Here is an 18,251-nt window from a genome sequence, read left to right as displayed (position 1 = left end):
TTCGTTTGACACTCATGTTGCTAAAGCAGTTAGGAAAACCTTCTACATTGCCCACCTGATCATGAAGGGATTCACATCTAGATCAAGGGAGGTCATCGTCCCCCTGTACTCATCACTCATTAGACCTATGATTGAGTACAATGCCCCATTCGGAATGTATCTGACCAGACACCTGCAGCAGCTGGAAAGGCCCCAAAAGTTCCTCACCAAAAGGATAAAGGGTCTCAAAAATATGTCTTATGCTGCCCGACTGAAAGAACTCCAGCTCTATTCAGTCTCATACCGCTTGCTCAGAGGTGACCTGTGCCTGACATATAAGGCCATGTCAAACCCAGATTTGCTGAATATGCTTCACCTCAAAAAATCTAGATCCCTCAGAACCACAAGGGCGGGAGACTTAAACCTTGACATGGTTATTAATAGAACGTGCTGGAGGGACAGATTCATCACCCAAAGACTCCCTATGCTGTGGAACAAAATCCCGGTACATGTGAGGCAGAGCACCTCGCTGGCCTTGTTCAAGAGGAATCTTGACCAATGGATGGGAGATCGCAGATATACCCCAGGGATTACTTCAGTGTCACTGCTTGACAGAGGCACAGCAAAATAATAGGCATAGTTTTATTCAAACTAAAGGGGTGGCGAAAGCCACATAACTATGGGCTAGGCTTATAAATGCCCTTGGGCAGATAGCCTACTATGAACCTATGAACCTATGATTCTCATTTTTCTGATAATAAAGCGCTTGGAGAGACTTTGCCAGTGAAACATTTTCCAATGTTTTGAAGGAAATTGCTTGAGAGACAGGGAACTACTGCTGACTTATCTAAATTTGCTGGGAACTGAAAGGTATTTGCCTCGCTTCATGTTATTAATGTTTGGAAGGACTCTTAAGGAGAAAGGAAGGTGAATGAAGAATGTAACTAGTGCCGATTAGCACTAGTGGTAATACCATGCGATTACTGGCTACTTTGCATGTCTCTTAAAGAGGTCTTTCCTCAGTATGGCTAATGTGTCTCAATCTCATTTCCTATGATCACAGAAACAGGCCCTTCTGACTGCAGCTTCTAGCACTCAAGGTGGGATTCCATACGAATTCCCAGGGATTATTCCAGTCTGGCAATCTTACAGAGCACTTAACTAACACACAGATGAATGAACACAGAAAGGCATGAAACATAGCTAGTACAAGGAGTGTTGCAAAGATTCTCAACAAGGCTCAAGGTAAAATACTTTTATCCATCTTAAATTAGATGCTTTTACCATTAATTGCATGATGCCAGAAATATTATGCAACAGCAAACAACTCAGGTCAAAGCTTCCTTTGATTATCACGGAACACCAGAAGCATCCCTTAGGAGCTGCCTACTCCTGCCATGAAAATACATTAGACTGTGTTGCTGCATTATGTAACTACTCAGATTTTAGTCAACACTGGCATCTAAAATGAATGGAGTCTTGTAGTTTTATTTATTTATACTGCATGCAAGTTCTAATTATTATAGTTTGACCACCACTGTCATATCCAGGGCTCATCTGTATCAAGTAAAAGTCCTCAATAAAAAGGTGCCCACCCAACCTGAGCAGATGATGGGGAACACTGTCCTGTGAGACTTTTCTGGGGATTCTAAGGAAAGACTACATGGCTTGATGTCTGGCCTGCCAGACACTGGAACACAAGTACATTTTTTTCAACAGAAGGCCATAGCTGATTTGGCAGATGGAAGAAGAAATCACATGCCCAATTTGGTTGTAAGAGTTTAACTCTTTCTCTAAGGGTCCTCCATATTTCCAAGAGTGGGATCCTCCAGTCAAAAGTAGAACCGTGAAGGAGGTACCCAGGATTTGCAGGCAAAACACACTTTAGAAAGAAGAAAGGTCTAGATGTTCTTTGAAGATAAAGCCTAGAAGTAGCTGTCCCAGCCACTGTATCTATGCTATGTAAGACATACTGAGGTTTATGAAAGCCCAACTTCAAGATCGTATTATTATGAATGCATGTTCCTAAAAAAAATGACATGCCCAGCTCTGTTCCACAAAAGAAGCTTAGACGTGGGTCACATGGGAGCGCTGGCTGAAGACCCTCAGATTCAGTATGGTTGAACAGTAAAATTTTTCCTCCAAACCTGTCCAAGGTCTTAGGCTCCTTCCCAGGGAGACAGTGTCTAAATATTGGGGCTTCTGAGACCTGTGCCACACGGAATACATGAAAAATTAAAAGGCCTAAGGCAAGCCTTCTAGACAAAGGAAGTCAGTGCAAGACTGTTTTCAGCACAAAACCAAAACATCATTTAGAACTGGATCCAAAGAAAGAACAAACATATTCATGTCTTCAAGCCTCGTTCAGGTACAGCATGTCTTTTTGGGAAGGACACAGTACTGCTAGCCACCCAAGTGTAGAAATCAACATTACTGTAAGGGACTCACTAAATATCAGTCCACTGGGGCTCATACTGAAGAGGAACTACCAAAAACCAAACAGAATCAGTATGGAAATACCATAACACTTAGAGCTATGTTAAAATGTTAAATGTCCCGGGCTGTGTTTTACATGAGCTCCAAGAAGAACTAAACCCTCACTTAAACTCACTGTTCAGTCTCAGCCTTACAACAGGATATGTACCCAAAGAATGGCGTACAGCAACAGTGGTCCCACTCCATAAAGGTGGTGCCACAATGGACCCCGGAAACTATCGCCCTATAAGCCTAACTAGCCTGGTTTGCAAAGCTATGGAGTGTATCATCATGGAACTCATAAACAAAGACATTGGGAACCTCCAAACACTGGATCCTACCCAATTTGGCTTTGTTAAGGGCAGATCTTGCCTCTTGAACCTGGTCAATTTCTTTGAAACAAGTCACCAAGGCCATAGACAAAGGGAATGTAGTCCACACAGCCTACCTTGACCTTGCAAAAGCCTTCGACACAATACCCCACTCGGGCATCATAAATAAGCTCACCAGCTTAAATATCAACCCCTATGTCGCAAGATGGGTTGCAAACTGGCTTGGGATAGAACCCACATGGTCAGAATTGCAGGTGCCATGTCAGACTCTAAACCAGTTACAAGTGCGTCCCACAAGGCTCAGTCTTGGGACCTCTCTTGTTCAGTATATATTTCTCTGAGGTACAGGCTAACACAGGAGGACTATGGCTGACAAAGTTTGCAGATGACTTCAAACTGGGGGCCATATTCGACTCGCCGGCTGACACAAGCATCCTCCAAAAAGGTCTCGCAGAGATGGATAACTGGTGCCAGAGCCATGGCCTAAAGCTAAATGCCAAAAAGTGCATAGTCATCCCCTTTGGGAAAAACAAAGTGCCCACAAATTACCACATAGGTGGTAATCCATTAAGTACGGAAGAAGTAATTAGGGATTTGGGGGCCCAAGTAGATTGCAATCTCTCCTTTGACAATCACATTACCAAAGTGGTTAGAAAGACATTCTATATAGCCCACCTTATCACGAAGGGGTTCACAGCTAGATCAAGAGAGGTCATTGTGCCTCTCTACTCATCACTCATCAGGCCCATAATTGAATACAATGCCCCATTTGGGATGTACCTTACCCGACACCTGCTACAACTAGAAAGACCCCAAAAGTACCTCACCAAGAGGATCAAGGGACTCAGACGCCCTACGCAGTTAGGCTAAAGAAACTCCAGCTCTACTCAGTTGCTTACCGCCTACTCAGAGGCGATCTGTGCCTGACATATAAAGCCATGTCCAACCCAGAATTAATGGACATCCTCCACCACAAGAAATCCAAATCCATCAGAACTACACGCTCCAGTGACTTAAACCTCAGCACAGAAATGAATAGAACATGCTGGGGGACAGATTCATATCCCAGAGGATCCCCTCACTCTGGAACAAAATCCCAGTCCATGTCAGACAGAGCCCCTCAATGACCCTCTTCAAGAAGAATCTTGACGTTTGGATGGGAGATCGTAAATTTACCCCTGGGATCTCTTCTGTGTCACTGCTAGACAGAGGCACGGTAAACAAACCTTAAATGGGCTATCTTCTGTGACCTACTATACAGAGGCACAGTCAACTAATCTAAGAAGGGTGGCGAAAGCCAAAACACACTCTGGCTAGGCTTGTAAAAGCCCTAGGGCAGATAGTCTAGTATCAACCTATGAACCTATGAAACTATAAAAATACTTTATTATACAGATATTTAAGTGCTTTTGTTTCTCTTGGAAGACTTCATCAGACTCGCTAAACATAAATAATCTAAAGGAGAACTCATGAACAAGGAAGGTTTACTGCCCTGACCCACGTCAAGGAACTTCCCACACTGTACAGTGATAATGATACTACCATTATGAGATCCAAAGAGGCTCCACAGACAAGAGCAAAAATGTACTTACAGGTTGGTAATTGTACACCTAAAACAGATTAAGTCTCGTTTCCTTCCTTCATGCTGCTGTGTCTCATGGGGGTATGTTGCTTCACCAATGGCAGTTTCAGGGAATGTGTCAAAACAGATGTGACCCCAATTGAATGTTCTCTGTAGTGAAGTAAGTGTGTCAAACAGTAGCACTCCTCTTTTGTCAAAAAACAACTGTGTGTTTAACATCTTGTGGAGAGCAGCTCATCCCCCATGGTTGTGCAATCACAGTTCTGCACAAAAACCACAATGACTGCTTAGCTGCGCAGAGTGTGTGTAGTGCAGTATTTTCCTTATTTCAATCTGCATTATTTTCTACTCTCGCTGCCTCTCCTCCATTTATGAGACAAGGATTCTTGTCACACTGCCTGATCAATTAACATCAGTGATCCAAGTGACGTCCTGCTCCTTCTGGCAAGGTTTCTCTTCCAGCTGGCTCCGCCTTGTAAAGGTTACAGAGCCCACAAGAATCTTTATTTTGCATTTTTTGCATGCAATTTAAGCAGTTACATTTCAAACCCTGCATGCTTTTATCCCATTCTCAAAAAGACATGTTGCACCTTCCAGGTCTTCTGCCATTACAGTTATATAAACAATGAACAAGACCGGCACCAGTACAGATTTATTGGTACCTCAGTGTTAATGTTCCTTTCATATGACTAGGCTTGGTCTGCTATGACACACTGTCATTTTACCTAGCAACTGCTGTACCCACGATATCCAAGACCTTTTCTAAAGTTGTATGATTATATGCTGGAATATATTACATCCTCCTCCACATCATCATCATCATCATCTTTCTCTATGTGTCACTGATAGCTACCAGTGGTATCAAGCTGAGCAGGGCATACCAGGCATTGCAACCTCAACAATCATCTTGGGAACATACTAGACAAGTGATCATGAGGACCACAAGACACTTACCCAAATACATCTTTAAGCAAACAAACGTAAAAGCCCTGCCACCCTTTTCAAGTGCTTAATATTGTTCACCTCCCAAACTGAGCAGAGCTGTATGTAACCCTGGTGTAAATTGTGTCTACCCATCCAGTCATCAGGACTAACATTAAAGGTAGCCAAAATAGTACTTTGACCTGTGATGGGCTAGAACACGTTGAGTTAGGAACCTATTCCTCCAGTCAGTCAGTCTTATTTGTTGGAGTAGATTTAAGTCCTTGTGTGGTTGTTTGTAGAGCACTGGTTTTACAAAGAAACAGGGAAGTTACAGGACTGGGTCTTTAATGGCACAAAAACTGAGCCACAGGTCACCTTACAGCAAGGACAAGGACAGTTGAACTAATCTTTCAAGGTAGTTAATGATTTAAGACCTTTAATTTTTTCAGTTAGAAATCTTTTGGGCCTTTCCACTTGAGCAATATGCTTAGATTTGAACATGCCAAAGTGGGCACTTTATTTATTCAATGATGGGTATGACAAGGGAAGAGTACACTGGTAAGATGACTTTTTGGGGGCTTGAAGATTTTCCACTGGAAATCAGCTGGGCTAGACAGAAGGATTTCTTCACTACGGTGGAAACACGATGATCAAGAGAGAGAGAGAGAGAGAGTTATCCACATAAGTACGTGGAGTCTTATCTGGAGTAACTGTCTGAAGAGGAGTACCATTTATAACTTACGAGGTGAGAGCAACTCTTCTAACAAATGCTACAATATTGAACTTTTTATACCACATATGTGGATATTCCAGCCCCTGCAGAAGCTGTTTTGTATCGGTAAATGAGCAGATAATACTGCCCAGTTTGCAGTCATTGGCAAACTTGGTCACCCATACGTCTAGGATATTAGCTTGGATGTCTGCAAGCCTAATGCCAAACAGGAAAGGGCCTAGAACTGCTCCCTGTGGCATCCCAGTCATTACAATTTGACATTCAGAGAGAGAACCAGTAACTTTCACAACAGCAGTTCATCCTGTGAGATTCCCAGGCAATATAATCACTCAATCAGCTCTGTGTTTGCAATGCTTCCTGCTCTCAGAGGGCTGTGTCCAGTACACCTTAATCTACATCAAATGACTCCTCTCTGTACAAAAGTACTGGATGCATTGTAAAGTTCTCCCAGCCTACAGAGTACCTCATTTTCACAGAGAGTGAACTCCAGCTATGCTACAAAAGAACACTGTTTCTACTGCCTGTATTTGCAATCTCATCCGTTTGATCTCTACCTAAAAAACAGGAACAGAGACCTGAACAGTAAACAGACCATATCATATGATAGCTCTGTTCCAATGCTCCCTATCAGAGTCCACAGCAACAAGTACAGTCCTGCAGCACTCCTCCTCTGGAGAGTCTCATCCCCTCATGCTTCGCTCGTGAGAAAGACCCCCAAAATATTAAACCTCTCCATCGGAAACACTGCACCTCCTCACCGGAGGACAGCTCTATGAGACAGCCATGACCTCTCACTTGGCGGCACATTTTCATCCCTGCTGCTAGACACACTCAAGAACTACTAAAGAGTACACTGGAGATCACAATCATTGGATACCAACAGAAAATCATCACCTAAAAATAATGTATATCTAATCTTCATCTTCAAATTAGAGATGCTGCAGATCTTGGCTGTACGGGAAGTGGCAGAGATGTCTGTCCATTCTGATGCATATGACTTAACACCAAGAAGATGGACATATGAGCACAGAACCCACTCCCCAAATGCAGGGAGGAATCCCAATGCCCTGTGCACAGTACTTTCCTCCAAACATTATGTGGTATGCAAGTATGTGTGTTACTTAAACCCACCAAACACATGTAGGCTGTGCTGCTAAACTGAAATGAACCATGTACATGGAAAAAAGGCTGCTCATCCTAGGGTCTTGACTACCGTATGAAGTCTCCTTTTCAGCAGCCTGATGTATCTTTATCTGACAAGCTGAGGAGTGTGACCCTTTCATCAAACTAAACGCATGTTCCTACCTTTTTTCGGAAAACTACCATTTTCTTCCATCTTCTTCACAGGACCTCACTGACAGTTTTCACTCTTTATGTTCTCAATCACCAACCCCCCCCCCATTACCCTCTAGCATCATTCACTGCCACTTTCCACTCTTCTCACATGTCAGTCAGAGAGTTAAAGCATGGCTATTAAAGCTGAACTTCTCGTGGACCAAGCTCAATAAGCTCCATCCAAAACCTCCACACCTCTGACTTGGATATACTCTGAAACATCAAACAGCTACCGATCAATCCTGAAAGATCGAAAGCCAAAACAATGAAACAAAACACTTATGTTTTTTGCACCCCCTAATTATAAACACCAACTCCAAGATCACCCTACAGTGGAGAAATGGCAAATTCCCTGATGCCCACCGTGCACAACCTTCCACAGACTTAACACCAGCAGAAGCAATCAATTGACTTTGAGCACTTCTGATGGTGTTGAACACATTTGACATTATGAATGTTCGATTATATGAAATGCTCTCTCTCTCTCACATATATTTAACATTTCACTCACAAATGGCACAGCTACTGCCTTTTTTTTTTTAACATGGTATAGTTATCCCACTCCCAAAACTGACCTCCTGCACTGATCATAAGGACTACAGACCAATATCAAGCTTCTGTTCCATTACAAAAATCTTCAAAAATTACTAAACAAATAACGATTTTAACACAAACATCTACGCATCTTCTCTGCAATGAACTTGGATTCTGCAATTCATTCAGCACCCTAACAGCTCTTTTCACCACCAATGACTTAATTTATCAGAACATGAACAGTGGGCTAATTACTGCTGGCTTGTTCATTTGACCAGAACTTTTAAACTCATTAGTCAAAACTCCTGCTTAATAAACTACAAAAAATAAACTTCATGGATAATGCAATAGGATAAGCCCCCTTACCTAGTATACATGTAGTAATTAACTAAGTATGTAAATAAGCAAATACATAAATAAATGGGAATGCCTATTCCAGTTTGCCTGTCTATAGGAACTGTCACAGCCTCCTCTGCAGTGCTAAAAAAAAATCATATGACATCCCAAAATGCTTTGCGCCTTCAGTATTCCGAGACCTCAAATGCTCCTGCAATCTTGTAGACAGAAATACTTAATCACTACGGAAATCTCATCTACTAAAATGTATCCTATTCCACCATCTGCTTCTGGCACGGTCTCCTTAAACAGGGCCATGTCTCCAGAGGGTTCCTATCACTGCTTATCAATGTCCTTGGTAAAGGTCAACATTTCTCCACCCTTGTTCAAAAAAAATATTTTAACCATGTCAAATGCCTTGGTGAAATGCAACCACTATGTATTACACCCTGAAATCAAGCACATGCCTTTATGTCTTGTGACTACAGTTACACTGATACAAATCACACTTCTGGTGATCAAAGTGTTCATAGATAGCTTCTCATTTTCCATTCTGAGATCCCCTGCCCCTCAAGAAAGACTGACACCAAGATTTTTACCCCAGTGTGTTGAGCTGCCTGTAAATGACTGCTCTCCCACACCAAGTCACCAGCCAACGTATTCTGAGCAAACTACTAAAGCCCATCAAGTTGTAAGCAGCCCCAAAACAGGTGAAAAAAAGATGTGAAGTGCTGGTTTTAAATGTCACTAGTGGGTGGACAATCTCTTATAGGGATGAAGGAAATCAGTCCCCTAGACTAGAAACTGGACCAAAACCAGGCACTGGACACCTCAAAACCCACTCTTCATGTGGGGATGCTGCCCCCAAGATGGACATCAGAGCAATGGGAAGTGACAGGCAAGCCACAGATTCTATACCAACAGTGGCTTCTGTGAAGTTGTCGCTGCACTGCCTCACTCGCAGCCAAAGATGATGAACCACGCAGTAACGTTTCGCTAGAGTAACACAATTCATGCATAGGAAAACACATCACAGTCATTATGGTCTGTCAAGGGTCCTAGCTTCAGAGTGTCTTACAAAGTGCATAGTATGCCACTCACAGACCATAACGTAGTCCTTTTTTTCTAAGCCCATTCAGCTGTTACAAAACACTGGACTATGAGGCATACTGAGGGTTTTTTCACCTGTATCAGCAGGTTGAATCACTGTTTGTGATGACAGTCATTGATGTAATGAGGCATACAAAGCAGAACAAGTACTATTTGCGATTTGAAGACGGCACAAACAATTTGGAGACACAGGTGTTTCATTCATAAAAAGAAATACAGAAATAAATTTTAAAAAATGGTGGGGAATAGAGGTTTTCAAACTTCAAAAGTAAAAAGGTGAAAGCTTTCCAACAACAGGGGTAAACGAAATTAGTTATGGTGGGGCAAAGAGGGGCAGCCATCTGGGACTCAAGGTGCTAGGGAGCACTACTGGCAGATGCTAAATGGTTGTGTGCGATCACTTCTGTACCACCAATACTGGTATGCAGATACTGCTTTTGCAATAAGGACTGAAGCAAAGTGCTTACTTTAGCACTTTGTCTTTAGTATAACTTGTAGTAAACAGATTGCTACAGTTTTAAAAGTGTACTTTTTTTATTTTGCTTCTCGAATTGAGGAGTGTAAAAGAATTTAAGCTAATCACCCTTGATATCCGCATCCCGCCCCCACCCCCCATTAAGGAAACCATGGTAAAAAATTTCTCCAAAGTCAACTTCATGCCTTTTAAGACAGAAGTGGTGAACTTCATGACACCCATACAGATGAACAATACAGCTACAACTGCTGAATCCTACACAAATGCACTCTAAGCATTTACACGAGTGGATGGATTGTGCTATCCCAAACAGAACCAAGATGCTATCTTCCAAACAAAGGAAGCCAATCTGGTGGTCCCCTGCTATAAACAAACTGTACAACAGAAGGAAGAAACTGTTGCAAAACAGAGTAAAATCCCATGAGTGGAGGAGCTCCCTGGTCAGCCCCAGTAAGAAGCTTAGCTCACTTACAAGATCCTCCAAAGCTAGCTACGAAAACAAAATCACCACTAATTCTAAGGACAACCAGAAAGCATTCTATAGCTATGTCAAAAATCTCGATGGCAACACCCAGATCTGCTCTAAGTTACAGCACAACGGCACGAAAATTACAGAACCAACTGATATTGCCAATATCCTGGCAGATAGGTTCAGTGCTAACTTTACCCCCCCCCCCCCTAAAGGGCTCATATCTATACAGGAAGAATGCAGAGTCCCTGTAATCACAACTATGCTGGTAAAAGCTGCACTCTCTAAAGCCAAAAACATAGCACCCATGGGACCGGACAACATCCCAGGCTGCGTTTTACACGAACTTCAGAACGAACTGGCTCCCCAATTAAGCACCATGTTCAATAATAGCCTCGCATCAGGCTTTGTGCCCACTGAATGGCGCACAACAGTTATCCTACTCCACAAAGGGGGGGGGGGCACCACTGATCCGGTCTGCAAGGCTATGGAACGTATCGTCATGGAACTCATAAACAAAGACATTGGTAATCTCCAAACTCTGGATCCCACCCAGTTCGGGTTTGTGAAAGGCAGATCATGCCTCCTGAACCTGATCGACTTCTTTGAGGCAATCACCAAAGCCGTAGATGAGGGTAAGGTGGTTCACACAGCCCATCTTGACCTCTCCAAGGCTTTCGACACCATCCCCCATTTTGGAATTATAGCTAAACTCACTAAACTAGGTATAAATCCCTACGTCACAAGATGGGTTGACAACTGGTTCACTGACAGAACCCACACTTTAAAAGTTGCAGACTCCAAATCTGACCTCAAAGCAGTGACAAATGGAGTACCACAGGGTTCCATCCTGGAACCTCTCCTGTTTGGTATCTACTTCTCTGAAGTACAGACTAACACAGAAGGCCTCTGGCTAATGAAGTTCGCAGATGACTGCCAACTAGGAGCCATAGTCAAGTCCCCAAATGATGTTGACATCTTACAGAAGGGCCTCACTGAGATAGATGCCTGGTGTCAGAGCCATCACTTCAAGCTCAATGCCAAAAAGTGCAGTATCATCCCCTTTGGTAAAAACTCTGTGCTCATGAACTACCACATAGGCAGCAATCTACTTAACACTGAATGTGTTATAAGAGACCTTGGAACCCAGGTGGACAGTAGTCTCTCCTTTGATAGTCACATCACCACAGTAGTCAGGACGTCCTTCTATGTGGCACACCTCATCATAAAAGGGTTCTCATCCAGGAAAAAAGAGGTCATTGTTCCCCTCTACTCAACACTCATTAGCCCCATTATAGAGTACAATGCCCCTTTTGGAATGTACCTCACAAGGCATCTGCAGCAGCTGGAAAGGCCACAGAAGTACCTCACAAAGAGGATTACTGGCCTCAAACAAATGCCCTACACTGACCGCCTCAAAAAACTCCAGCTTTACTCAATAGCATATCGCCTACTCTGAGGTGATCTCTGCCTAACATATAAAGCTATGTCAAACCCAGAGCTGCTGGACATGCTACACCTAAAGAAATCCCAATCCCTCTGAGCTACACGCTATAGGGACCTAAACCTTGTCATCACAATAAACAGGACATGCTGGAGGGATAGATTCCTGTCCCAGAGACTTCCCATACTCTGGAACAAGCTATCCATCTATGCCAAGCAAGTTCTTCATTAGCACTCTTCAAGAAAAATCTTGATGAGTGGATGGGAAATATGAAATACACCCTGGGGATCACTTCTGTGTCTCTGCTTGACAGTGGCACAGGAAAATAACTTTCTTGGGTGGCATAAGCCAGGGAACCTTGTTGGCTAGGCTTACGTAGGCCCTTGGGCCAACAGCCTAGTACCTACCTATGAACCTATGAACATCAGCCTGGTGCCAGGTTGAGGAACATGCCTTTTTTTTTCCCTCCTGAACTTGGCAGTGAGGGGGTGCCAGATTGGGTATCAGCACTGGATGTTAGACAAGCGAACTACAAGTGTAGGGACTACAAAGGTAACATGGAAAGGCTACATCCCAGAATGACAATAAAGACAGGGCATACATGCCTAACAGGATGAATAATGTACAAGGAGAGATCATTTAGAACAAAGGGACACGATATGAACCTCACAGCTGTAGGCTCAGGAAATGCAAAGGATTCTAGTACATTACACAAAAAGAACGATTGGAGTAAACTCTGTTGGCAGGTTTAAGGCCAGAAACGAAGCAGATCATTACAGCTCATGGATGTAAGAGAATCAAGAAGAAAAAGGTACAAGAAAACAAAGATCAGTAACAGCTTCTGCCAAAAACAAGGACTGTGAAGCTGGCCAAACAAGAATCCCAAGAAAGCCTTGCTGACATCAGTGTGTGGATTTTATACTGCGCATCTTGCATAGTAGAATTAATAGAACTGGGGTCATAACACTTATCCTAACTGGTCACCAACTGCAGGACTCCACACCTCCTTAAATGCAGTCGTGTCTAAATGATCAGATTTAAAACAGTCTTTTCATTTCCAACCTCACTCAGATCAGGACATGCTATCCTACTAGATGAGGTTTCAACTAGGGGATTTAAACATGCAACTGTTGAACTCACCATTCACTGTTTCCCCATAGAAAATCCACGCTGGTTCAGTTAACTTTTGCGCATTTGAGTGATGCGGCACATTTTTTTCCTTTGTTTTGTGAGCGTGGCGTTATACAAGTTAGGAGAATGTGGAGAGCATGTGACGGCTTGCCTCTTGCTAAAAGTTCTTTTTAGAAGATGTTCTAGTTGAAGGTTTACACTTTTTTTTATCTGGTTGGACCTTAATCTAGTTAAAGCACAGGGACACCATTAGGCTGAATGTGTGTGCCTTCATTTCAAACTTCCAACATCCATGCTTTTTGGTTTTCTGTTTTTCAAAATAACACTAAGAGGGGCTACAGCTTATGTTTAATTTCAAAGCTTCTGAAATACAAAGAACTGTCAATGATAAGGATTACTGCTGACTGACACGTGCAAAGGAATGTCAAATGTCACCGCTTCTCACTAGGAATCAAAGCATTCTGTGCTGTAATGCACCACTCTACCTAAGCAATAATGCCATAATGACAGGAATTACTTCAGAAGTTCAAATCTGGCAAGATCAAGGGAATGAAATCTCTACAACAAACGTCTTCACTCACCTGACATTTACCATATCTGCAGGTGTTCCAACAAACCCACCAGCAAAACCTAAAAAAGTTAGAAAAAAGTCAGTAAATACAAAGCGCATATACCAACTCCTCACAATCCAGAAATACATGCCCTGCAAATTAAGAATGGAAAAGAAAGCAAATCTGCCAAATTTTATAAGGATGTACAGGATACCAATGAAGCTATTCTCTGCTTCAGCTCAGTAAGACAGCAAAGAAAGTGAACGGCTCCCAGGAAAGAATCGGTGCTAAAAATGCCTATATAAAACAATACACAGATACCCATTCAAGATGTCTCATATCAGCAGAACCCTGAACATGTTATCCTCTCCTTTTCATGTGGGTAGTACACATGAGTAATGCTAAAAGCTATTAAATCAAGTGTTCATGGCAGCTGAGGGTTTGAATCTCTCAGCCTCCATTTCTCTACCTTGTGACTCTAAACAGTCATTTAACCAGACAGTGCTTCCAAGTCACCACTGAAAAGAGAGCTGAAGGCCAATGGACTTACCAGGTTAACAAATTACAAAACAATAAGCCATTGGTAAAGTAAGGATGTTAATGAAACCGTTACTGTATCACAAGTTACCAAAGACAAAAGATAATCAAACAATCTGTATCAACAGAGGACATCACGAACCATGTTTTACAATTGATTACACTCAGCATTACTTATGCTCTGCATTCAGGATTGTTTTATTCTTCACAAAATATCACTTCTATGTTCACTCTTTTCTTCTGAACTACGGAGGCAGCACCTCCCCCACACCGAAGTTTAAAAAGAGTAGATAAAAAAGATGTCAAATTTTTACTTTAAAAAAAGGAGATAATGATTCCAAGTGTTTAAAGCAGGGTTTTATTTTTATAATGCTTGACATTTCAGACAGGCTCAAAGGCAAAGGGGAAGAAATCAGCTCTCAGCTGAGATGAATAACTGAATTCTTTTATTTATTTACTTTTTTGTTTTAAAACAATAGCTAAACAAAACAAACAACTATTTACATAGATCCACAACCGATCAATACTTCAAAGTTATACATTATCAAAAACTAATATTTTTAAATAAGTCGAAGTTTAAGCCACAATTTATATGACTTTGTAATATAGTCGAAGTTTAAGCCACAATTTACATGACTGTGCAATATTAGAAGTTCTCATCTTTATAGTATGCAATTTACTACAGCAAACAATTTTTGCCATACTAATAAATTCAACACTGCAGGGGATAACTTTACTTTTCCAATTTTCAGTAAATACTTTTTTGACTATAGCAAGAATAGACCAAAGAGGCACTTGGGTTTTTCAAATTATCTCAGGGATCAGAGCATTAAACAAAGCTAATGATTTAAAAATATTACATCTATCTGACCATAGAGCTTAAATGAAGCTATGAATTTCTTTCCAAAAAGTGGAAATTACTTTACATTCATATACCATATGCATCCAATCAGCTATTATTTCAGAATCACATCTCCAGCATTTACTTCTATTTGATTTTTCATTAAATTTTGGTTTCAGCCTGACAAATTACTAAAATGTGCTTTGAAATGCTATTTTCCATGAAAACAGCACCACACACACACACACACACACACACACACACACACACACACACACACACACACACACTAAAATCATCATGTTTAAAATGTGTTCTTGAGACTGCTGGTCTTAAAATGACTAATAAACGGTTTAATTGTAGAGGGGGGTCACTGCTGTCACATTCTACATGAAAAGCATTCCATGCCTCTGAAGGGTGCAGAGCATGGTCCTACACAAAAGGCTACTACATGATAGGATTACTGCTGTTATGGTTAGTGGGACATACCACACCTCTGTGAATCGCGCAGTGTGGCCCTGCATTAAGGCCACCAATACGACAGGTTCACTGCTTCAGTATCCAATGAAATATGTCACACCTATGTGAATCATGTAGTGTGGCCCTGCACTGAAGTAATCACATGACAAGGTTACCTATGCCACGCTGAGAAAAGCTACATATATGTCAGTTATGCAGTTCGACTCGGCTACACCACCTTATGACAGAGTTGCTAGTGCTGTAGCCCCTGGGACAGGCCATAATACTGAATCATGCAGTCTAATCATCCAACAAGGCTAACACATAACATACAGAAGCAGACATGAGAACAAATCCTCAAACTATCTACAAGCCAGTAATCCTGAAGAGGCCTGAAGACAAACTAAATTGGGCAGCTAAGAGGGAAGAGGTACAAAAACAACGATTCCACTCAGTCTAGAAAGGCGGATGGTAGGGAGGAAAGGAATACTGCATCAGTGATCAGTGGGACATCTACTGTTATGGCAAGTTCTTACACAACACTACTATGTCCTTCCTTAGATTACTGTTGCAGTGTTCCAAACAGTTGGGTCATTACCAAAGCTTAAGAGGTAAGAAGGGTGGTAGAATGACAGACTGCCTAGTAATCCAGAAAGGACTGACCTGGCAAAGCTGGCTCTGAATTTAGAAAAGGCATCCACGTTATAATATCTGGTGAAAGTATGTTCAGAAGACCAAGTAGCTCCTACAACTGTTCTAGAGTCAATCCCCTTGTAAAAGGCCTCAGATGAAGTCACTGCTCTATTAGAATGAGCCTTTGCTGTAGAGGGTAAATATTCGACATGATGAGTGTTAGCAAAAGGGAATGGATTTAGAGATTCAATTAGCAGTAAACTGGGTTTCCCAACTTGAAATCTTGGAAAGAGACAGTTGGGTCAGTTTGTGGATATCCCCAGTTTTATCCTGGAAGAATCTGAGCAGTCTATACACCAACAAAATTTAGAATTCGCTCTCCCGTAGTTTGTGAATTAGGGAAGAAAATGGGAAGATTTATGGCCTGACAGAGACTGTTCATTTACTACTTTAGGCATGAAGGAGGGATTGGCCCTTGAAAGACACTCTGTCCTTATGAAAAATAAGGAAGAGAGGTTGCCATAAGGGCTTATAGTTTGGAGACTCATCTGGCAGAGATGAGGGATACCAGAAGAATCGTTTCTAAGTACAGAATTTGAGAGCGGCAGTAACTGATGGTTCAAATGGATGGAAAGCGAGTTTTACCAGTGCAAAGTTGAGGTCTCAAGGAGGAGGACTGATTTCCTGGGCAGTTTTAGATGAAGTACACCTTTTAAGAACTGTTTTACCTCTAGTCTGGCCAGAAACAGAGAATCCAGAGGTAGACAAACAGATATGGCTGAAATGTGTACCTTAACAGAGGAATATTCTAGGTCCTATTGCACAGCTCACACAAGAGTGGACCAGTGGGGTATTAGCCTGGACTGGGTCCTGTTTTCAGTCAGACACCATATGGTAAATCTTTTCCATTTTGCTATGCAAGATTTTCTGGTAGCAGTTTTCTTGCCTCCTGAAAAACCTTATGCACATCCTCAGAAAACCTGCAGACACCAAAAATCCATATCAGGTTGAGATGGTAGTGAGCTCCTCTGTTGTGTAAGCAAGTCCACTGTGGAGGGTAGTTTCTGGTGAAGGCTCTTGGCTAGGTGGAAGAGGAGGAATCAGTGCTGTTCTGGCCAAAAGGCAGTCACCAGTAAGATCTTTGGGTATTCTCTTTGTATCTTTAATAAGACCTTGGGGGAAAAAGTGGAGGGTAGACACAAAGAACCTCTCTTTCCATGAAAGCAACATTACCTCCAACATCCAAGCTTGAGGACAGCAGGTTCTGGTGCAAAACTGTGGAAGTTGTTTACTGTTGGGAGGCAAATAGATCCATCTGTTTCACCCACCATTGTGAACTATATATATATATATATATATATATATATGAAGATTTCCCTGTTCTAAGGAAGATCCCTATGAACAGATGCTGATCTGCTTAGAAAATCTGCCAGTACATTGTCCTGTGAGAGAATGTAAAAGGCTTTGTGGGAGGGGTTTGCTTCAGTAGCTTAATCCCATGCCAAAACAGCCAGTCTTCCAGTTGGAAAGATCTGTTGAACCCCCCCCCCCCCAGCTTCTTTCTGTACCACAAGACCATGAACACTCTTAAGAACCTGGTTTCCAAGAATGGGGAAGATCTGCAGGACTTGTAATAGTGTCATCATCTTCTTCACGGTGATGTGCTCTGATCTTACATTTGTAGGCCACTGCCCCTGAACTTTTAAGTTTTCTGCCCCTGCTCCCCATACATCATCTGATGCATGTGTATTGCAGCTGCTGTTGTGGTATCTGCAGTTTGAAGGAAGACCAGGTTGGGCTTCATTTGTGATATCCAGCAGAGTATTTCCTTCTTCTGGCAGGACAAGAGAGGAACCAGTGCTGAGGGGATGAGAATGTTGGGACCAGGCAGATTTCAAGTACCACTGGATCTTCCTTACATGGAATCTGGCAAAGGGGAACATGGGGGTGGCTGCTGCCATGAATCTCGGTGCTCTGAAGAACTCCCTTACATTACAGGATTAAAGAGAAAGTAACTGTTTACGCTTTGCACTTTGCAGAAAGAAAGGCTTGAATTAATTTGGTGTCAAGTCTGCACCCCAAAAAAAAAACAAGGTCATGGGTTGGTTTCACAGTGGACCTTTTTTAGGTTAATTGTGAAACCTAAGCCCTGAAGGAGGGCCAGGGTAAAGTTGAGACAAGTCAAGAGTATCTGCTGAGAAGAAACAAGTAAGAGAACATCTAGATGCCCTGAGTCCTGTAGTAAGATATGACTAGAGCAAGACACTCTGTAAAGAGTCTATGAAAATGAGAGAAGCCAGTAAAAAAAAAGAAAAATTTCCTGGGAGTTAGGTCCAGAGACGCCAGGAAGGCCTGAGAGAGAATGAATGGA

General features: G+C 42.1%; 1 protein-coding gene across 1 annotated transcript in view; it reads right to left on the bottom strand.

Annotated features, from left to right (window-relative positions):
• The window catches only part of SLC25A10 (solute carrier family 25 member 10), a 518,101-nt gene that overhangs the window by 251,817 nt on the left and 248,033 nt on the right, over positions 1-18,251 (bottom strand). The window contains exon 4 of the mRNA XM_044068197.1: positions 13,441-13,489. Within this exon, the coding sequence (XP_043924132.1) occupies positions 13,441-13,489 (49 nt within the window). The remainder of the gene's footprint in view (positions 1-13,440; positions 13,490-18,251) is intronic.

The sequence above is a fragment of the Protopterus annectens genome, chromosome 4.part0 (genome assembly GCF_019279795.1).
Source record: "Protopterus annectens isolate FY-2018-M chromosome 4.part0, PAN1.0, whole genome shotgun sequence".
Taxonomy (NCBI): Eukaryota; Metazoa; Chordata; order Ceratodontiformes; family Protopteridae; genus Protopterus; species Protopterus annectens.
Note: the sequence above shows the minus strand (reverse complement) of the source record. Positions and strands in the feature narration are given on the sequence as shown.